Genomic DNA, 19439 nt, shown 5'->3' with positions numbered 1-19439 from the left:
GAAAGGTTCACAGCTATCAACTTTATTCTAATCTCCATCATCACATTTTTATGTGATTTTTTTATTACATTGATATGATACTACAAATAATTTTTTTAAATATTATTTAACTTGATTAATTAAAAAAATAAAAAACATGAAAATTTGACGTTTTTTTTTTTTTTTTTTTAATGAAAATGAAATTTTTTACATGGGGTTGTGAGATCTCATGTGAGTTGGAGTGAGAAACAAAACATTATTTATAAGGGTCTGGAAACATCTTCCTAATGGATGCATTTTAAAATCATGAGGCTGACAGCGATACGTAATGGGTCAAAGCGGACAATATGTGTTAGCGATGAGCTTAAGCTTCGGCTTGTCTTTTTGTCCAATTGTATCCATAACAAAAGCTATCGAACATAAAAAAATAAACCCAGATGGTTATCAAGTTTCAAATTTTTATTTTTTTGTTCGAAATTCAGATGGTTATAAGAATCAAACTATTTTTTGTTTTGAGGTAGACTCGTCTTCCTTTATGTATATCTTTGCATCAGTTTGAGTATACACGAGAGCATACCGATAAGGAAAATGGTTTACATATCGTACAAACGGACCTCGGTATACATTAAATAAACGTAAATATCGATAGAGATATTATAAGGTGAACGTAGAGTTTAGTCGGGACAAAAGAAAAGGAATGGATAGAAAAAGAGGTTAGGTTTAGGGTTTAGGTTGTAAAGGGGAAGGTGATATAATGATATGATGGTGAGAGGACCAACATGTTGTGTTGTCATGTGGGACTTCAATAAGAAGAAGAGAATTAAGACTATGATGACACCCAAAGCCAGCATATGTGCAATTATCCTTTCTTTGCACTCTACTCCCTCAATTTATATCTTTTTGCAGTTTAGTCCCTCATTTTATTTTTGGGGCCATGGGGACCAATGTTTTATACATTATATTAGTTGTGACTAGTGATTGATTTCATTTTTTGATAACTAATATTCTATCCCCCATGTGCGCCCCTCCTTTCCCCTCTCTCGCTCTCCCATTTCTCGTATGAATTTAGAGTTCATAAATATCGGACAATTGACAATTCAATGATAAAATAAATGTAAGACGTTTTATTTAATAATTATTTTATTTTATTTTTTCAATTCAAACTATTTATAAAATATTTGAATTGGGTCGATTTGAGTGGTTTACGTCATTTATTTTAGTTTTAATTTTTTTTGATAAAAATTAAATGTTAATAAGTAAAATATTATTAAATTATTTATTTTTTAATTTTTGAGAGTAGTCGGAGAATAAATAATTATAATATTAAATAAATGAGTACTTTTATAAATTAACTTAAAATAATTAATTGGTAATTCATGAATAATAATTTTTAGAAAAGTAAAATAAACAAAATGTTCGATTGGGCCCGACCCAGATAGTTTGGGTCTATAGATGTAAGCCCATCTTTGTTTATGGCAAATCTGATTTTAAATTATTTTATTTGAAATTTGAGAAATTATTTTAAACATTTTTTTTTTTATAATTTCATTTAAAATGAATGTATTAAAAATTTTATGTTTTAAATAGTAATGGAAAACAAAAGAAAACTAAAGACGAGATTTTAACGTATCTAATGATATCAATATTTAAATTCTAATTCATATGAAATGGGTTGAATTTCTAATTGGAATTTGAGAAAGATTATTCGGCCTAAGAAATTCTTTTCCCACCCGATAAAGATAATCAAGGTTAAATAGTAAAAAATGAGACGAGAAAGAGGTTGAGATTGATACCGGGATTAATATTAGTTTGCTCTAAACTGTTAAGAACGAAAAGAAAACTGTAAATATCACAAAAATTGGGAGAAATCTGATGTACTATAGAATGAAATTGGCCATTAAATAATCTTATAAAATACTAAAAACAAAAAAAACAGACTGACTAAATCAAATAAACAGACAACACGTTGTGACTTGAGTGTATCATACCACTAAAAGAATCTGACATCTGGAATAACAAAACCTAACACAAACTAGGGCTATGATTTATCTTTATTAATTTAATTACACATTTTGTGATATTCTTGATAATGAAACATTCTTTATAAGGATGTGAAAACCTTTTCGTAATAAACGCGTTTTAAAGGAAGCTTGAAAGAGAAAGCCCAAAGATGACAATATCTACTAGCGGTGGGCATGGGCTGTTACAATGGTATCAGAGCTAAACACTGAGCGATGTTCTAGCGAGGAGACTGTTCCCTGAAGGGGATAGACACGAGGCAGTGTGCACGCTGGGCCCTGAAAGGAGATGGATTTGGTGGGACCGTTACACATCGTTAAGTATGTAATCTTCGATTAAAAAATAATATATATATATATAATATAAATTTTTTCTAAATTTAAAAACTAAATAAATACAAAGAGACTAATCTAATCATAATATTCTGATTAGTTTTAAAAAAGAAAAAATATATATATATAGTTGAAAAGAAAGTAAGAAGAGTCATGGTCAAACAGAATCCAAAGGGCGGGAAATAGGTCCCACCGAAAGAAACGTGGCGTTATTTCACTGGTCAGGGAGTGTTAGTTTTCAGGACTCATTTGATGAGCGTCCACGTGTCACCTTCAGATGATCCAAACCTTCCATTTGTTTTTTTGAAAAAACCGCTCGGCTCCTCTCTGCCCCACCCCCCATTTTCGCCTCTCTGCTCAAAAGAAACTTCATCATGTATATATATATATATAATTAAGACAAATCAACATTCTTCGGTTATCACAAAGCGGATTTCATCTTCCATTTTCAGTCTTCTCTACTGATCTCGGTTCTCGTTCACTCAGATTCTCAGAGAGTGGAGCTTTCGCTTTCGTCAAGATGTTCGTGAAGAAACTCGTCGAGAAGGCTTCGCGGAAGGTTAGTCACTCTTAAATTTCTTTTTCACATTCTTCTCTACTTCCGATCATCTTTACTGAATCGTCAACATTACACTCTCGATCGGACTCTTTTGATCTATAATGCTTCAATTTCTTTACCGGATCACTGCTTCGATTGAGTCGTTCTGCTGTGTTTGTTCTTATAGAATCTACTACGCTTAGCTTGAGTGAAAAAACAGAACCTCGCATATCGAATCGATACCAAATTTCTTCCGCTTTTCGCAATGAGATTTCAAAATTGATAAATGCGGAGTTCATTTTCTTGTTTCTATTTACTAATTTTTTCTTTTAATTCCTGGAAAGTGTAGGAAAATGAAAAAATTGTTGCATTCTTGGAATCTGTAAAGAAAGTGTAGTTGTAGGAGTTGAAATTTCTTAGATTTGATGCCGATTCCAAATGTGATGCGTTTTATTATGATTTTATCCTTCCTCTATTTCGATTCTGCAAATCGGTCGAAGCTCTCCGAGTCGAAGAAGAGAAGAGGAGAAGAAGGAACTGTGACACGTGGATGTGGATTTTTACTCTTTTTTTAATTGTTGAAAAAGCATTGATCGTCGCGACTGGAGGAGTCGGCAGATAACACCAAAACCGATATTTATTGGTTTATAATTTATTCGTTAACATGAAAAGAGAATACAATAATAGTAGTATTTATTTATTTTAATAGTGATAGAAAATAGATATTTATTTTTTAAAAAAATATAGAGACGAAAAGTATTGAAATTGATGCTTTTAATAACTGAATTCAGTAAATAGAGATATAAAAGAGTAAGGGAGACGACCAGTTCACGTGATGGACGGCGAGGATTTGGGTAAAGAGCTGAAATATATATATAATCAGAAATGAAGGCGTTGTACAGAGCTAATTAAATCTGCCCATGTCCAGAGGGTTGGACATGGATTGCCCTAGTGAACGGGAGTCTGGTTATTAAATTTATTTCAAACCGCAGTCCGTAAGTATTTATATTTTTAATTACACGTCGACCCTTCATTTATATTACTTTTCAATTTTCATTTAATTACCATTTTTAGCTCATTTAATTGTCCACATTGATTTAGTGTGCGAGTAGTTTTGTAATTTATTTCCCATTATTTTAAAAAAAATTAATTTAATTCTTTATGTTTTCCGTGAAATGACATAAATGTATAGGAAAAATTAGTCATCTACTGATTCTTTAAATTTTAGAAATTGACATAAATTTAGCTTTTTCTTTTTTAATGGCCTAATTTCTCTTTTAAGTCCCTGCCAACTTGCTGTCGTGTCGGTTTATTTTTTTATTTTTTTATTTTTTTTTTATTTTTAATTTTAATTTCAGTAATGCAGAATGAAACTTTAAACATCTAACATTTAGAATAAATATTTTAAATTTTGACTAATTAAACTGAGCTTATGTGGATTTCTCGGAGGTGTGTTCGTTTTTTATCTTTTAGTTATTCTAGGAGATGTTATTAATGGTTAGGATTCAAAATTTTGTCCTTTAGTTACAAAAACTACTGTCATTAATTTTTAGTCACAAAAATTCCATCCCTCGTAGTAATCTTAAAACTATGGTCGTTAATTTCTGAAGTACGAGAAATTGTATAACAGACTAACTATATCGGTTATCGAAAAGTTTAGAGTTAAATTTGATTGTTGTGTACTAAATTATCCCTTTAGTTGAATTGAACCCGTGATGGTTAGGTTAGAACATAAAAGGGATAACAATCTCGCAGCGATTCGGAAGGACGTGCTGCTTGTGATGGCAGCAGTCTTTGTTGAAGATTGTTGAGAGGAATCCTATATTGGCTAACTAAAAGAATGATCATGAGTTTATAAGTAAGGAATACACCTCCATTGGTAATGAGGTCTTTTGGGAAAAGTTCAAAGTGGACAATATCATATCATTGTAGAGATTCGTAATTCCTAACTGTCTTCTGATGGCGCTGTTTCTTTAAAGGATTGACTAGAAAGAGCTTTAAACGATTACTTCTGAAGAAATGCAAATTAGAATAATAAAAGTGGTTGAAGATTCTTTCTGTTATATGGTATGTGAGAAGGAAGAACAAGAAATGAGGGAAAACAATGGTTGAAGAGTATGATAAACATTTATTGATTTGTCCATGGAAAAATGAAAGTGTTGTAGTAATTGGCATGTCTATGATGCACAGACAGGAAGCACCCTTGATGGTGTGAAAGGAAGCGAGGTGGAACCACGCCTTGCCTTCCACTATGGCATTCCATCAGGCTCTACTATTTCTGCTTATGACTCAATACAGAAGATTCTTGCTCTTTCTACCAGGTACGTTCCCTTCGTCCCACCCTTAATCATAACTTACATTTTACAAATTATTCTCTAATTGAGCGTGTTTAACTTTCATTGTTTATTGTTGTTCGTAGCGATGGTCGAATTAAGCTATTTGGAAAAGATAACACTCAAACTCTACTTGAATCTAAGGAGGCAACTCCTAGCAAGTTTTTGCAAGTATACTCTCATTCTTATGTTTTCAATTCTGTTTCTACTAAGCATTTATCTTCAGGTGCTTTCAAATAAGTCGAATCCTTAAGATATTGTGGTTATTGATTTTCAGTTCATGGAGAACCAGGGATTCCTTCTTAACGTTACTTCAAAGAACCAAATTGAGGTATTTCACTTAGAGGAGACTTATTTTAATATCATATCATTACAGAGGATCGTAATTTCTAATTGTGATCCGTTTCTATTGTAATATAGACTAACCTGCTTGTATCGTGTAGGTATGGGATATAGACAGGAAGCTGTTGTCACATGTGCATGTTTTTGAGGAAGAAATCACCTCATTCACGATCTTGCAACAAAATCCGTATATGTAAGTTTGTTCTACTTTCCTCGAGAACCTAGACCTATTATGAGGGGTCCCTGTGTTAGGAATCACGAACCTCTAGACCTGTTATGAGAGGTCCTTGTGTTAGGAATCACGAACCTCTAGACTTGTTATGAGGGGTCTCTATGTTAGGAATCACCAGCCTCTACAATGGTATGATATTATCCACTTTGAGCTAAAGCTCTCGTGACGATGTTTTTGGTTTTCCAAGAAGGTCTCATACCAATGGAGATCTATTCTTTATAAATTCATGATCAACCCCTTAATTAGTCGATATGGAACTCCTCTCCCAACAATCTTTAACACCCTGTTCCTGAAACTTGCAGGTTCGTTGGAGATTATCTCGGTAATGTTTCAATTTTGAAGCTTGACCAAAGTCTCGGCAACATAGTACAAATGAATTACATCATACCTGTTTCAGCCTCACGGGGTGAGACCCATTCTCTTCCCTCCCTCTATGAAGTTTCTTTGAACATCTTTCTCACAAATTGTTTATAGTATAATTATGCATACCCCATCATTTTGTTCAGGAAATCCAGCTGATGTTACCAGTGACACCTCTGTAAACCACATACTACCACAACCGACCACTGAATTCAAGAGGTAATAATGGATACAATGGCCTTGACTCATACAGCTATGGTAAGGTTATCACTATAATCTTTGTTTCTACTCCTTGTAGAGTGCTGCTAATATTCAAGGATGGTTTGATTGTTTTGTGGGGAATTAAAGAATCCAAATCTATTTTCATCACGGGGGGAAATAACATGCTATCTTCATATCAAGAAGCAAAGAAGGTGACTTCTGCATGTTGGGTTTGCCCTTTAGGAAGCAAAGTTGCTGTAGGATATAGCAATGGAGATGTTTTAATATGGGCCATTCTTTATGGCCAAAATCCAAAAGCTGAATCAGCTTCAGAGAATAGCGGTCGCTCTGGTCCTTTATACAAGCTTAATCTCGGATATAAGTTGGACCAAATTCCTATTGCATCGCTGAGGTGTGATTATATGGATGCAAAAACAAGTCGACTATATGTTATGGGCGCCTCTTCAGACTCCCTGCAGGTACTAAGTTTATGATGAAACTGTTTCGAATACTTTTCAGTTAAGCATATTACTTTATCAATATACGATTCATGCTTGTCCAAGGTGTGTTGCTATGTGTCGTGGTTATGCTTGTTCAATACGTATTTCCTATAGCCACATGGCAGATGTCCCGGTCTTGTTTGTCTAGGACGTGTTGTCCATGGTTGCATGCCCGTTCCAAACCCCTTTTACATGCTTTCATCTTAGATAAGTTTTTACCATTTCACGTTGGGTCAATAGGGGGTGTATGACCGTTCACCAAAACCATGTCTATACCCGCCAGGGCTAAAATGCCCCAAAATGTACTATAGGGAGATATGACTAGTTGTCACTTCTTCCTACCCTGAGTTATACGCTATTTAAGCCGTGGTATTGCTTAATTTGCTTATAGTCATATAACGTTGCTTTCTTTAGTTCTTCAAATCATTTTCAAATGTATTTCCTCGCTCACATTTCTAAACCTTTTCTCACAACGTGACTCGCGGTTCGAACATACGCCGACGCTCAATATGCATGCTTGTACCACAGCGGGTCTAAATTTAAACTGAACTAGCATTTAATTAATTTGGCGGCAGGTAGTGTTGTTAAATGAGCAAATTGAAGCTCGCATGATCAAATTGGGGCTACAGTTGTCCGAAGCTTGCATTGACATGGAAATCATTTCAAGCCTCAGTGATCACAGCAAGAACAAACAAGATTATCTACTATTGCTTGGAAAATCTGGGTGTGTTTATGCCTATGATAATTGCTTGATTGAGAAATATCTCCTACAACAATGCCAATCCAGGTCGGCTACCTCACTTCCAAAGGAGGCTATGCTTAAGATTCCGTTGCTTGATTCAAACATAACTGTGGCAAGATTTTTCACCAATAATTCTTGTTCTCTACATCCTTCAGATGAGGTATGTTTAAAGCGTAAATCATTCCATGCATTTATGCATTCTAATCCTCACCATATATCACTGTCTTATATGTGGCATTGTAGGATTACATTCAGCGGATAAAGGACATTTCTTCCCTTGTTCTTTCTGAGCCAAAACCAAAGGAAGTAGTAACATATTTGAATACGGTCGAATTTGGTGGATTTTCTAAGGTTGAGAATCTGTATATATCAGGACATAATGATGGAAGCGTAAATTTTTGGGATGCATCATGTCCAATTTTTATCCCAATCCTTTCACTACAACAACAGGTAATATTTTTCTTATCTGAGTTATGATAGTTCAAATAAAAGAAATTTTAGTTTCTTTTCGTATCTTGGGCTATCTGTACTCATTTGTGACGCCGCAATGATATGGTATTGTCCACTTTGAGCAAATAAGTTCTCGTGGCTTTAGTTTTAGTTTCCCCAAAAGGACTCATTCCAATGGAGATATATTCTTTACTTATAAATACACGACCAACCCCTTGATTAGCAGATGTGGGATTCCTTTCCCAACAATCCTCAACAATCCTCCCCTTAAATGGAGTCCTCTCGAACAACCTCCTCTTGAGCAAGGCTTGACTCCTAGAACCCTCGAACAATTGTTCGATTCCTTTTCCAACAATCCTCTCCTCAAATAGAGTCCTCTTGAACAACGTTCCCTTAATCGAGGCTTGACTCCTAGAGTCCTCCAACAATTGTTCGACACTTGAGTCACTATTGACTACACCTTCAAATCTCACAACTTCTTTATTCAACATTTGAGGATTCTATTCACATGACTAAGTTATGGGCATCACTCTGATACCATGTTAGAAACCACGACTCTTCATAACGGTATGATATTGCCCAGTTTGAGCATAAGCTCTCATGGCTTTACTTTTAGTTTCCCCAAAAAGCCTCATTCCAATAGAGATGTATTCCTTATAAACCTATGATCAACCCCTTAATTAGTCGACTGAGGACTCCCTCCCAAGATGATTCGAGCATGTTTTTTTTTTCCATAATTATAACTAAATATTTTATTAATTATAATGCAGAGTGAGGATGATTTTTCTTTAAGTGGAATACCAGTGACAGCATTGCATTTTGATGGCAATTCCCAAATTCTTATTTCTGGAGACCACAGCGGAACGGTGAACTGATATGCATGTTTGAATCATTTTACAAAACTGAAAACATAGGCTTTTTAATGATCTAACGTTATGACTTTTGTACTCATCAGGTCCGTATCTTTAAATTTCGACCAGAATCTTATGCGGCAGACAACAGTTTTATGCCTTTCCAAGGTAGTTTTACTGTTATAAGTTGAGTTTTCCATGTTGCAAAGTGCAATGATGTTCTAAAAGTGATCATTTGCATACCCCAGGCAGTACAAAGAAACGGAACAATCATATTATCCAGAGTGTTAAACTTGTACAAGTTGATGGTTCAGTACTTGTAATTAGCATCAGCCCCAGATCAAATCATCTTGCTGTTGGAACTGATAAAGGATATGTGAGCTTATTCTCTTATTTCACACTTTCTTTCTTGGTTTTTAAATGTTGCAATAAGATTGTAATTTGTTGTAACTTTGATCATTTTCGACAGATTTCTCTGTTCGATATACAAGGGTCGAGTCTGATATATCAAAAACGCATCGCCAGTGTCATTTCTTTGCAGTTTGAGAGCTGCAATTTGCAGGGTTTTGAGAAAAATGTTCTCACTATTGCAACAAAGGATTCTTCTATTTTGGCTCTTGAAAGTGAAACGGGGAATACATTGAGTGCTAACATGGTTCATCCCAAGAAACCCTCCACAGCTCTATTCATGCAGATTTTATGTAAGATCTATACCTTCTACTGGTTTTCTGTTTTTACTTGAATCATCCTTATAAGAAACGCTAATCCTTTGAACCCTAATTCTGGAATCATCCGGATAAGAAACTCTAATCCTCATCCCAATGATCACCCTAATCCTCACCCTAATCCTTGAATTACGTTGATAAGAAAACCCTAATCCTTGAATCATCTTGATAAAGAAACCCTAATTCTTGAATCATCTTGATAAGAAAACCCTAATCCTCAGCCCAGCCCAATGATCCAAATAAGAAACCCTAATCAGATAAGGAAACCTTAATCAGGAAACCTTAATCCTCAGCCCAATGATCCAAATTTTTGTGTTGGAGCAAGAGATGTCCAAACTCTTGTGTTGGAGCAAGAGATGATCTAAACTTTGGTTGAAGAATTTTTTAATCAAATAAATTAATACAATCAACAAGAGATAAGATTAAAATTAGATTACCTCTGGTAACGCCCATACCCGCTGCTAGTACCGATTGTCCTCTTTGGGCTCTCATTTTTTTATTTTAATTTTTAATTTTTACTCAAAGTTTTTAAAACGGGTTTGGTAGGGAAAGGTTTCCACATCCTGTAAGGAGTATTTCGTTCTCATCTCCAACCAATTTTTACTAGCAAGATTTGGAACTTTGTTCTAAATTGAGTTGTTCTACGAACTTGATCAAGGCTTGATTAAATGACTGTTCAATTTACCCAAGAATTTAATTGAAACTTAGAAATAGCCAAGATGATCTCGAATTGAAAGATACAATTTACCCCAAGAATTTGATTGAAACTTAGAAATATCCACGATGATGCTTGAAGAATGGCTCCGATACAATTTACCCCTAAGAATTTGATTGAAACTTAGAAATAGCCACGATGATGCTCGAATTTCTAGGAGAAAAGTTTTAACTTAGAGTTCAATTTCATTCATAAAAAAATCTCACACCCTCCCTTGTGACCATTTTGACAAGTAATTACCCACATTTTGTTCCCTGCAAGAAATTATAAAATTAAAATAATAAATAAAGTTTGGTAGCAAATTATAAATCAAGTGCAAATCCACTACTGAATTATTTTGGTTTGGATTGGTGCAGATGGACAAGATGCATCAACCAGAGGGTCAGTCATGTCAGACGATCTTAAACCGGGGAAACGGAGCAGCAGCAGCAGCAGCAGTCCAGCAGTGGATGGTGTGCCAAGACAGCCGTTGGTATTACTATGTTCTGAGAAAGCTGCGTATATCTATTCCTTCGTGCATGCTGTTCAGGTAGCCATCATCTGCAGCCCCCACCCATTTGAATTACTTTTCTACATCATCATATGACAGACTACCACCACTGCCATTATTCCTTCTTCTCAGGGACTAAAGAAGGTTCTTTACAAGAAGAAGTTTCACTCATCATGTTGTTGGGCTTCCACCTTCTACACTACCTCAGATGTTGCCCTCTTCCTTGTTTTTGGCAATGGCAAAATTGAAATAAGGTGCTGCCTTTTATTCACTGTACCACAGCTTTATGAACAATATTAACTTAAATACCCCACCAATCATAGGTCCTTGCCGGAGTTCTCTCTCTTAAAGGAGACTACAGTAAGAGGCTTCAACTATTCTCCTTCAAAACTTGATTCGTTGCCTGAAACCACTGCATGTTCTTCCAAGGATGGAGAACTTCTTGTGGTAAGATCGCTAAATGCTTTTATTAATTTTTATGTCTTATGTGAGCATCTGCTTTGATTTTCGTCCTCTTTGTGAACAGGTGAATGGTGATCAAGAAATTTTTGTCATCTCGGTATTGTCCTAAGAAGAGCTTTAGGTATGATATTGCCCACTTTGAGCATAAGTTCTCATGATTTTGCTTTCGGTTTCCCATGGAGATGTATTCATTACTTATAAACTCATGATCATCATCTTAATTAATCAACGTAAGACTACTCTTTTTTCTTGAACATAGTACACCATAGAGTCTCCCCTAAGGCCTATAGAGCCCTCGAACAACCTCTCATTTCTCTGGAGCCCTTAAACAAAGCACCCTTGATCATCATCTTAACTAGTCAACGTGGGACTACTCCTTTCAATAATCCTCAACAACGATATCTTTATTTATTCGACATATTAATTTGTTACTTCAAGAAGTTTGTTTTTTCTCCAGGATCATGGACTCTGTCAGTCACATATACAGGAAAGATTACGTGATTCCACCGGAAGGGTCCAATGCACACAAGGAGAAAAAGAAGGTAGAAACGTTCCTTGATTAAACTGTAGCTATAACAAGAATATTAAATCAAAAGGGTAACAAAAACATGTTTTTGTGAATGCTAGGGGGGTATATTTACTTCTGTTTTCCAAGAGATTTCTGGAAGCAAAGCAAAGCAGGCTCCTGATATGGAAGCAGAAGATAGTAGAGAAAGTGTTGAAGAACTTAGCGTAGTGTTTTCAGCTTCCAACTTCCACAGGGATGTTAAGACTGCTGAAGATACTGAAAAGTTGGTCGAAAATGAGGACGAGCCTGCGTTGGATATAGGTATTCATTCACTCCACGCGCTATTCTTCTATCATTTACTTAAAATGGTGTCTAAATCTTCTCCTATCTGTGTTTCAGATGACATCGAAATTGAAGATGCTGTTGAAAAACCAAAAGAACAGAGCATGTTGGGTTCTCTCAATAAGCAAAAGTTGGCCAATACATTTAATTCTTTTAAAGGTCAGTTCCCCACCAACCTCCACAAAAGATGGAATCTTTCTTTTATGCTTTCTAATTGCTGGTTATTTGAACTAATTTGGTTCTCAAGAGTGTAAAATTATATTTTAACTGATACCGTATGTATGCATCGTAAAAAATTCAGGAAAGCTAAAACAGATGAAGGCGAAGACAGAGAAGAACTCGAGCAAGGAAGAGCAAGTTGATTGGAATACAGCCGCAGATAGTAAGGCAGGTGCAGTTGATCAGATCAAGAAGAAGTACGGGTTTTCATCAGCCGGTGTAAGTATACATTGCCTGCCCGCCAACCATCTCTTATCTAAGCATTCAAGTGGCTCTAAACTCTTAAATCATGAGACTAGATATCCCATATTGGTTGGAGAGTAAAACGAAACATTCTTTATGAAGTGTAGAAACCTCTCTAGACACGTTTTTAAAATCATGAGACTAATAGTGATACATAACGAGCTAAAGCGGACAATATCTATGAGCGATGGGCTTGAAATGTTATAAATAGTATTAGAGCCAGACATCAGGCTATGTGCGAGCAAGGACGCTGACCCTCAAGAAATGTAGATTGTGAGATCTCATATTGGTTTAGGAGGGAAATGAAACATTTCTTATAAGAGTGTGGAAATCTCTCCCTAATAGACACGTTTTAAAACAGTGAGGCTGACAACGACACATCACGGATCAAAACAGACAATATTTACTAACGATCAACTTGAACTCATGAACTTGCTCAAAATTGATCACCATCTTTTTTTTTTNTTTTTTTTTTTTTTTTTTTTTTTTTTTTTTTTTTTTTTTTTTTTTTTTTTTTTTTTTTTTTTTTTTTTTGCTGCAGGAAACAAGTGATGCAAAGATGGCAGAAAGCAAGTTGCAGGAGAATGCAAAAAAATTACAGGTAGGTCCAAAGGTTCAGGCTTCATTTTCTCTGTTCAATACAAGTCCCCATCATTGAATTTGATATAGGGAGGATTAAACAATACCTGATTATGGAGATATCATATGTTAGTATCTGTTCATTACGTAGGGAATCAACCAAAGAGCTACAGAAATGCAAGACACAGCGAAGTCATTTTCATCCATGGCAAATCAATTACTGCGAACTGCTGAACAACATGGAACACGTAATTAACTCTCTATCAACTTTATTTTTATTTATTGTTTATATATTTTGATTGCTTTTGTTGTGCATAATTAACTTTAAATTCTATGTAGCTCCTCGAAATCTAAAATTATTGTACCAAAATTTCCACTTACATAGGACATTTACCATCTGTGGCTTTGTATGTTGATCGAAATGGTTAGCACTAAGCTGGGTAATCATAAATATAAACCACCGTAAAATCCAACAAACAGTAAATAAATTTGAAATCATAAAGATCCTTGAAGAGTTAGATCCGCCACCAACTTATCACAAGTTTAGACATATCCTGCCCTAAAACTTACTTAAAAGTAGAACAGCTAATGCTGCTGATGCTGCTGATGCTGCTGATGCTGCTGTTCCAGCATGTTCAACAGTTGGGCATGAACTTGCTCTGTAGCACCATCCCTATTACTTGGATTCAACGTAAATATATTTGCCCCTGGATGATTTCTCAGCCTTGCAACTGTTCATAATTTCACAGCAAATCTTAATCCAAGTGAAAGACAAAGCTGAGTATTGAATTTATGGGAATAATGTACCTCCAGGTATATCCCGTCCAGACTTGGGGATGGGGATTGAAGCCAAAACTGGAGTATTTGATTCCAAAACCTTAAGAACTGCCGGGAAAAATGATGAACTAAACAATTCCATCTTCCCAACCTCGTCTATGATGAACAGATCTGTATCTTTTTCAACCTGCCAGATACCATTTCTTCCGAAGTTATGTTAAGGCCATAAACCCGTAACCTCGAAGGAGAACGCTTTCCTGTTTTTATTTATTTATTTAGATAAACAAGATGGAGAACACTGTCTTTTCATCCTAGACAGAGATCATTGCTTTAGCCATTCAAAATAGAGTTCTTCCAAATCTTTTCAAAAGTCAAGTGTGAGTTCTTCATCTGTGCAGATTCTAAGTTCCTAATAACCCATGTTACCTGCAATTCTGGCAATGCCAATGACTCAAATGATGCTATATCAACTTTATACCTCCCAACAGTGGGCCATCTTAAAGACTCTGAGCTGCAATGGATATCAATATAGTTACAGGAAACATGAACATAAACATGAACTTTATACCATCCAATCAAGTTTAGGCACTCTCTAAAGGCTAGAATGCAATCCTCAACACATAAACATAAACATGCTCAGGGCGCAAACAAATTTGAGTGTATAAACTTTCTGTTAAAGTTCATTAATTTTAAAGACACATCCGTAGATGTTACCCTAAACTCAGGATTTCAAAAGGTCATAAAACTACATCATTTCAAGTCTCATGCCCACACCGATTCAAGCTCACACAAAATTAATGCAGCCATTCTTTAGAACTCAAGGACTGTTCCAAGTAAGGTCGCAGCAATGCAACCACTCATATATTAAGAAAAATGACAGCACATAAACTGTCAGGACAGAGAATGTTAAGAATATATGAAAAATAATGAACAGTTTACAGTGAGAAGTCGCAAGTCGCCATAGTTGAAGAACAAGGCCTCACGGCATAGAACATGTTCATCCTAGAACTTCAAACCTATACCATGCTAGAACTCCAAATTTAGTTCACATTGCATTGGAGTTTAGATGAGAAACGGAGCAAAGGAGAATCACAAGCCATTGCATTACAAATTAAGCAAATAATCCATAAATTCCCACAGAATTGGAAGAAAATGAAGAATCAGAGCATCAAGTATGGAGCCTAATGAACCAGCGGAAGTGAGATAATGAGATAATGAGAGAGAGAGAGAGAGAGAGAGAGAGAGAGAGAGGTGAGCACCTGGACACAGAGATCGAAGCAAGGGGAGATGTTCGGCCATCTAAGGTAACGACTTCAAAGCCAACACGCTGGCTTTCTTGCCTGACTTCTCCTGTGACAACGGAACATCCATAGCAAAATCGATCGCAGAGAAACAAAAAGAGGAAGAAATCTGCTTACGAGTATAGAAGCCTTTGATCTTCAAGTTAGGGTTAGAGGCTTTAAGCATCTCAAATACCCTGACGATCAGAGTGGTTTTGCCCACAGCCTACACCCAAACAAAACATTAATACATTTCTTTTCATTCAAATGTATTCATCCAAATCCATTTTACGATCTACGGCGGAGCAGAAGATTACCGGAGGCCCCGTAACCAGCAAGCACCGCCCTGGCCCTCCCATTTCTCTGTTCTTCCACGCTTTTGAAATTGCTACCACTAGATCACATTAATCTTTCTCACGATTGGTTTATTTAAATCAATTTCAGTCTTTTTTCAAATACTAATGATTTTTTTAATATTAAAAATTGTTATTGAGATGAATAATTTTTCCATTTTGACCCGTTACCCCACCCTGATATTGTCCATAACTGATACTCACCTCATCCCTAACAGATATTGTCCATTTTAGTATAATTCGTTAAACTATTGTTCATTTTAGCTCATTAGGTATAATTCGTCAAACTATTGTCCATTTTAGCTCATTAGGTATAATTCGTCAAACAACCAATGGTTCAACTCTGCGACAACATGAAAAAACCAAAAAATGGTTCACATCCCTCCCTCTCTATCTATCGAAGGGATGGAAGGGCAGAGGCCTTTGGTGTCCCCTCCAGTCAAGAATTGGTGTCTCACAATCACTGGCCAATATTCTAGTGTCCTAGGCGTAGAGGAAGCACACCAATCCATCCCTACTAGATATTTACCCTACACTTAGCAGATATTGTCCATTTTAGCTCATTAAGTATAATTCGTTAAATAGGGACATGTTTTCACACTCGTTTTATTCCCCTCTCGACATGGGATCACAAGCACAATTAGATACCTAAAACACAAATAACAATAATTAAAGGACAAAATCCTAAAGATTTTTTTTTTTATCAATCGAAAATAAAATACATAAAATTTCATTTGAAGTTTAATAAATGGTGAAGTTGTTAAGCTTATATCTATCCAAGATTAGTTAGACCTAATGATCACGCATACTCTATTATCTTTTGAATATTTTATCATAAATGACCAAAACTTGCAAATACACGTGTTAAAAGAACGTATATTGACAAACATATAATATCTAGGAATGTACAAATTCAACAAACGTAATGCAACAAATCAATTCTGAACTAACTTGGTGGGATAGCTTTAACATTCATCTTACACATTGTTATTCATTAAATCACCCACCAACTGCCTATTAATGGTGATTTGTGCAAAGAATCCGACTCTTGAATGCATAGCAACAGAAGAGCATCACGTTTGGTGGCTCTATACCTATAATAAGTTCGTAGTCTGTCTTCAAGTAATCAAAACTTAAATTGACTAACAACAACACATCACTACACCCATTCTCCAACCTAATTCCATCTCTCATCTTAACCAATTTAACCAAACCTATTCATCATAACAAAGAACACAACGAACACAAATTTGTTTACCATAACAAAGAATTCGAACCTCAAAATTTGTTCACAAATCAACGACTCAGAACACATCCACTAATTGACTTCTCTCCAGAAACCACAAACAAACTATAACGAAGACCTCACAATTTGAGCCATTTTCAAACTCAGGTGAGAAACCAAAAGAGGAAACGAATGGTCAAAAGTAAGCTTTCAACGTTAAAAACTAAGGGTGAAGTCAACAAACACCATCATTTCATCCTCAAATACCAAGGGAGAATCTAACAAACTTTCAAATCAAAAAGACAACCGACCCAACAAAGCATATAAGCTCAAGACATGAACTCACGCACTTTCATGGTGAATCACAAGATGGGTCAACGGGAAGATGGAATCTTCAAAATAAGAAATGGCAGAACCAGAAAAGAAAAAAAAAAACAAGATCAGTGGACTAATGAACTAAAACTGAATGGTTGTGAATTACTAACAGATTTTCCTTTCAAATACAGAACCATGTCAACTTAAGGAATCTAACATTGAACAGAGCATTCTTTGTTTTGATTTTTTTTTCTCCCATCTATGCTAACTACCCAAAAAAAGAGAAAAATAAAGTAGCTATTTATCCGAGACATAAGAAAAATCTAAATTGCAGAGTCTTTATGCTCCAAGCTATGAGAAGTTAAATCGCTTATCCTTCAACCACATTCCTCATCCCATACAGTTACACAGTTACTCATCATCATCCTCCTGCAGATGTCAAAACAAAGGATTATGAGACATGTACGACTATTGGAATTGCATACTTCAAACATCGCTTGTTTACAAACCTCTCCACTCTCATCGTCATCTTCTTCGTTGTCATTGACTTCTGATTTGGATTTGTCTGATTCCTCTTCTTCAGCTCCATTGCTACCCTCCGCCTAAAGGATTAATTGTAGCGGATGATTAAGATAAACAAGAGAAAGCAAGTACTCTGGACAAAAAGTTGGGGTAAGAGAGTTTACAAGTTTCTTGTTATAGGCCTGCATCGTCTTGTTGTACTCAGTCTTTTTCTTCTCCGCCTTGCTTACGTAAGGCGCTTTCTCCTGAAAAAATCAAACGGGAACGCATCAGGAACATGTAATTTGATGCAATTATCACAGAACAAAGGGAGTAACAATATCGATTTCCAATAACTTACGGCGTCTGACAATGACCTCCATTTATCACCGCCAGCCTTCCCAACCTGTTCATTTGCCCAAACGAGAACGCGTTTCAAAATCTATGAATTCCCTAAAAGAAATGAAATAAAAAAGGACGCAGATCTAAAATCACTTACAGCGGCCACAGATTTGTTGTTAGGATGCTCCTTTTTGTACTGCTTCCTAAACTCCTCCCTTTATTTTTATGAACAACAAAATCGAACTAGTAAAAATTCGGCAAAAAAGTGACCTCTACTAGACGTTAAAAACACGGATCTCAAAATATATATACAAAATCAGTAAACTAGAGAGAGAGAAATACATGAAAACGAAAAAAGCACTAGCAGGCCTCTTCGGCTTGTTAGGATCCTTCGCAGCCTTCGCCGATTTCTTACTAGCTCCAGCACTTTTGGTCTTCAACCTAACAAAATTTTATTAACAAAACACATATAAATCAACCGAAAGCAGAACCAAAGATTAAAATTACGGAAACATAAAAGCAAACCGCCTGCTCCAAAACACACAAGCAAAACAAAAAACAGATTATAAAAATAAAAATAAAAAAAAAATAAAAAAAAAGGCTAAAGTTAACAATGAACTCACTTAGAATCGGCCTTTTTAGGAGCCGCCTTGGATTTACCGCCCTTCATGACGAATCCTGCAGAAAAACAAGCGAAAAATAGGTTAAAAAACCGGAGGAGAGACGGACGAAGAAGAAGCTTGCAAGCGGCGGAGAAATTAGGAGTTTACCTGTAAAACTCTAGGGTTTGGGAGGAAGATAAGGAGATGTAGGTTTGCTTGGTTCGTGTTTGGCGTTAGGGATTTGGCTTCACTGTTATGTGGAAAGGCTTTGAAGAGCAAGAGCGAGAGGGATATGAAGGGGGGGAGTCGGTTTCGCTAGAGAGAGAAAAGAGAGAAATCGCGAGATCAATTGAAGTCTGGGTTTAGGCGGGATTTCAAAAATCTTTTGCCACGTCATCGATCCGCGTCCTCGTTTCTCATTGGCTCCTCTTTGCCTCTTCCCTTTAGCTTTCCGCTCTTTTGTGTTTCCTCTGTGTGTTGTTTGCAATTTCTTCGCTGTGAATTGTTCCATCTAAGCAGATCCGGCACGTGAGTTAAAGCCCGTTGTTTTGCTATGAAATGACCGATTTGCCCCTCCCTCGTTCCATATCGTCCCTCCCCTAGTTTACAACTTATCAGAATAAACGTGATAAAACGATTAACGCGTCTTGAGGTCATCATTGATCTCACTAGTTGAGGGTATTTTTGTAACTTCAGTTCTTGTTAAGATATTTTATTTCTTCCATTAAAACGCTGCGTTTTGTATCTCAACAACTTGGGCTGGGCCTTGGATTTGAAGCCCATTTCTTTATTACGGAGCCCAATGCCTGGCCCAACTTCTTTCTGAATAACCTTCGTCGTCGCAAGATTTTTGGATTCGTTAATTTACGGTGGCGCCAAAGA

General features: G+C 36.0%; 3 protein-coding genes across 3 annotated transcripts; 1 reads left to right on the top strand and 2 right to left on the bottom strand.

Moving 5' to 3' along the window:
* Nucleotides 1-2741: 2741 nt before the first annotated feature.
* LOC111800613 lies at nucleotides 2742-13542 on the top strand. Its single transcript, XM_023684391.1, is given in 25 exon segments — nucleotides 2742-2889; nucleotides 5059-5189; nucleotides 5288-5372; nucleotides 5479-5532; nucleotides 5645-5736; nucleotides 6078-6181; nucleotides 6282-6354; nucleotides 6434-6815; nucleotides 7412-7738; nucleotides 7822-8028; nucleotides 8799-8894; nucleotides 8984-9047; nucleotides 9128-9255; nucleotides 9349-9580; nucleotides 10676-10848; nucleotides 10942-11063; nucleotides 11133-11256; nucleotides 11336-11340; nucleotides 11342-11392; nucleotides 11729-11813; nucleotides 11899-12100; nucleotides 12179-12280; nucleotides 12423-12559; nucleotides 13125-13184; nucleotides 13314-13542. Coding segments are annotated over 25 exon segments (3180 nt in total). The 5' UTR covers nucleotides 2742-2850; the 3' UTR covers nucleotides 13419-13542.
* Nucleotides 13543-13625: 83 nt separating this feature from the next.
* Nucleotides 13626-15646, bottom strand: LOC111800612 (cancer-related nucleoside-triphosphatase homolog). The gene is made up of 6 exons (XM_023684390.1): nucleotides 15537-15646; nucleotides 15358-15445; nucleotides 15199-15289; nucleotides 14366-14450; nucleotides 13970-14126; nucleotides 13626-13893 (listed from the first exon to the last, which is right to left on the bottom strand). The coding sequence occupies exons 1-6, from the start codon at nucleotides 15576-15578 to the stop codon at nucleotides 13748-13750; spliced, it is 609 nt and encodes a 202-aa protein (XP_023540158.1). The 5' UTR covers nucleotides 15579-15646; the 3' UTR covers nucleotides 13626-13747.
* A 1595-nt stretch (nucleotides 15647-17241) lies between these two features.
* On the bottom strand, nucleotides 17242-18898 carry LOC111800405 (HMG1/2-like protein). Its single transcript, XM_023684085.1, has 8 exons — nucleotides 18726-18898; nucleotides 18579-18633; nucleotides 18298-18396; nucleotides 18113-18170; nucleotides 17975-18019; nucleotides 17799-17879; nucleotides 17622-17714; nucleotides 17242-17541 (listed from the first exon to the last, which is right to left on the bottom strand). The coding sequence occupies exons 2-8, from the start codon at nucleotides 18623-18625 to the stop codon at nucleotides 17524-17526; spliced, it is 441 nt and encodes a 146-aa protein (XP_023539853.1). The 5' UTR covers nucleotides 18626-18633; nucleotides 18726-18898; the 3' UTR covers nucleotides 17242-17523.
* Nucleotides 18899-19439: the final 541 nt, after the last annotated feature.

The sequence above is a fragment of the Cucurbita pepo genome, chromosome LG08 (assembly GCF_002806865.2).
Source record: "Cucurbita pepo subsp. pepo cultivar mu-cu-16 chromosome LG08, ASM280686v2, whole genome shotgun sequence".
NCBI classification, from domain to species: Eukaryota; Viridiplantae; Streptophyta; class Magnoliopsida; order Cucurbitales; family Cucurbitaceae; genus Cucurbita; species Cucurbita pepo.
Note: the sequence above shows the minus strand (reverse complement) of the source record. Positions and strands in the feature narration are given on the sequence as shown.

Coding starts and splice junctions, on each gene's coding strand:
- LOC111800612 (XM_023684390.1), bottom strand. CDS start 15,578: ATGGGAGGGCCAGGGCGGTGCTTGCTGGTTACGGGGCCTCCG. Junction 14,451..15,198: donor GCTTCGATCTCTGTGTCCAG/GTGCTCACCTCT, acceptor TATCCATTGCAG/CTCAGAGTCTTTAAGATGGC. Junction 14,127..14,365: donor TGGCATTGCCAGAATTGCAG/GTAACATGGGTT, acceptor GGTATCTGGCAG/GTTGAAAAAGATACAGATCT.
- LOC111800405 (XM_023684085.1), bottom strand. CDS start 18,625: ATGAAGGGCGGTAAATCCAAGGCGGCTCCTAAAAAGGCCGATTCTAA. Junction 18,397..18,578: donor CCTAAAAAGGCCGATTCTAA/GTGAGTTCATTG, acceptor AAATTTTGTTAG/GTTGAAGACCAAAAGTGCTG. Junction 17,715..17,798: donor AGGCCTATAACAAGAAACTT/GTAAACTCTCTT, acceptor TTAATCCTTTAG/GCGGAGGGTAGCAATGGAGC.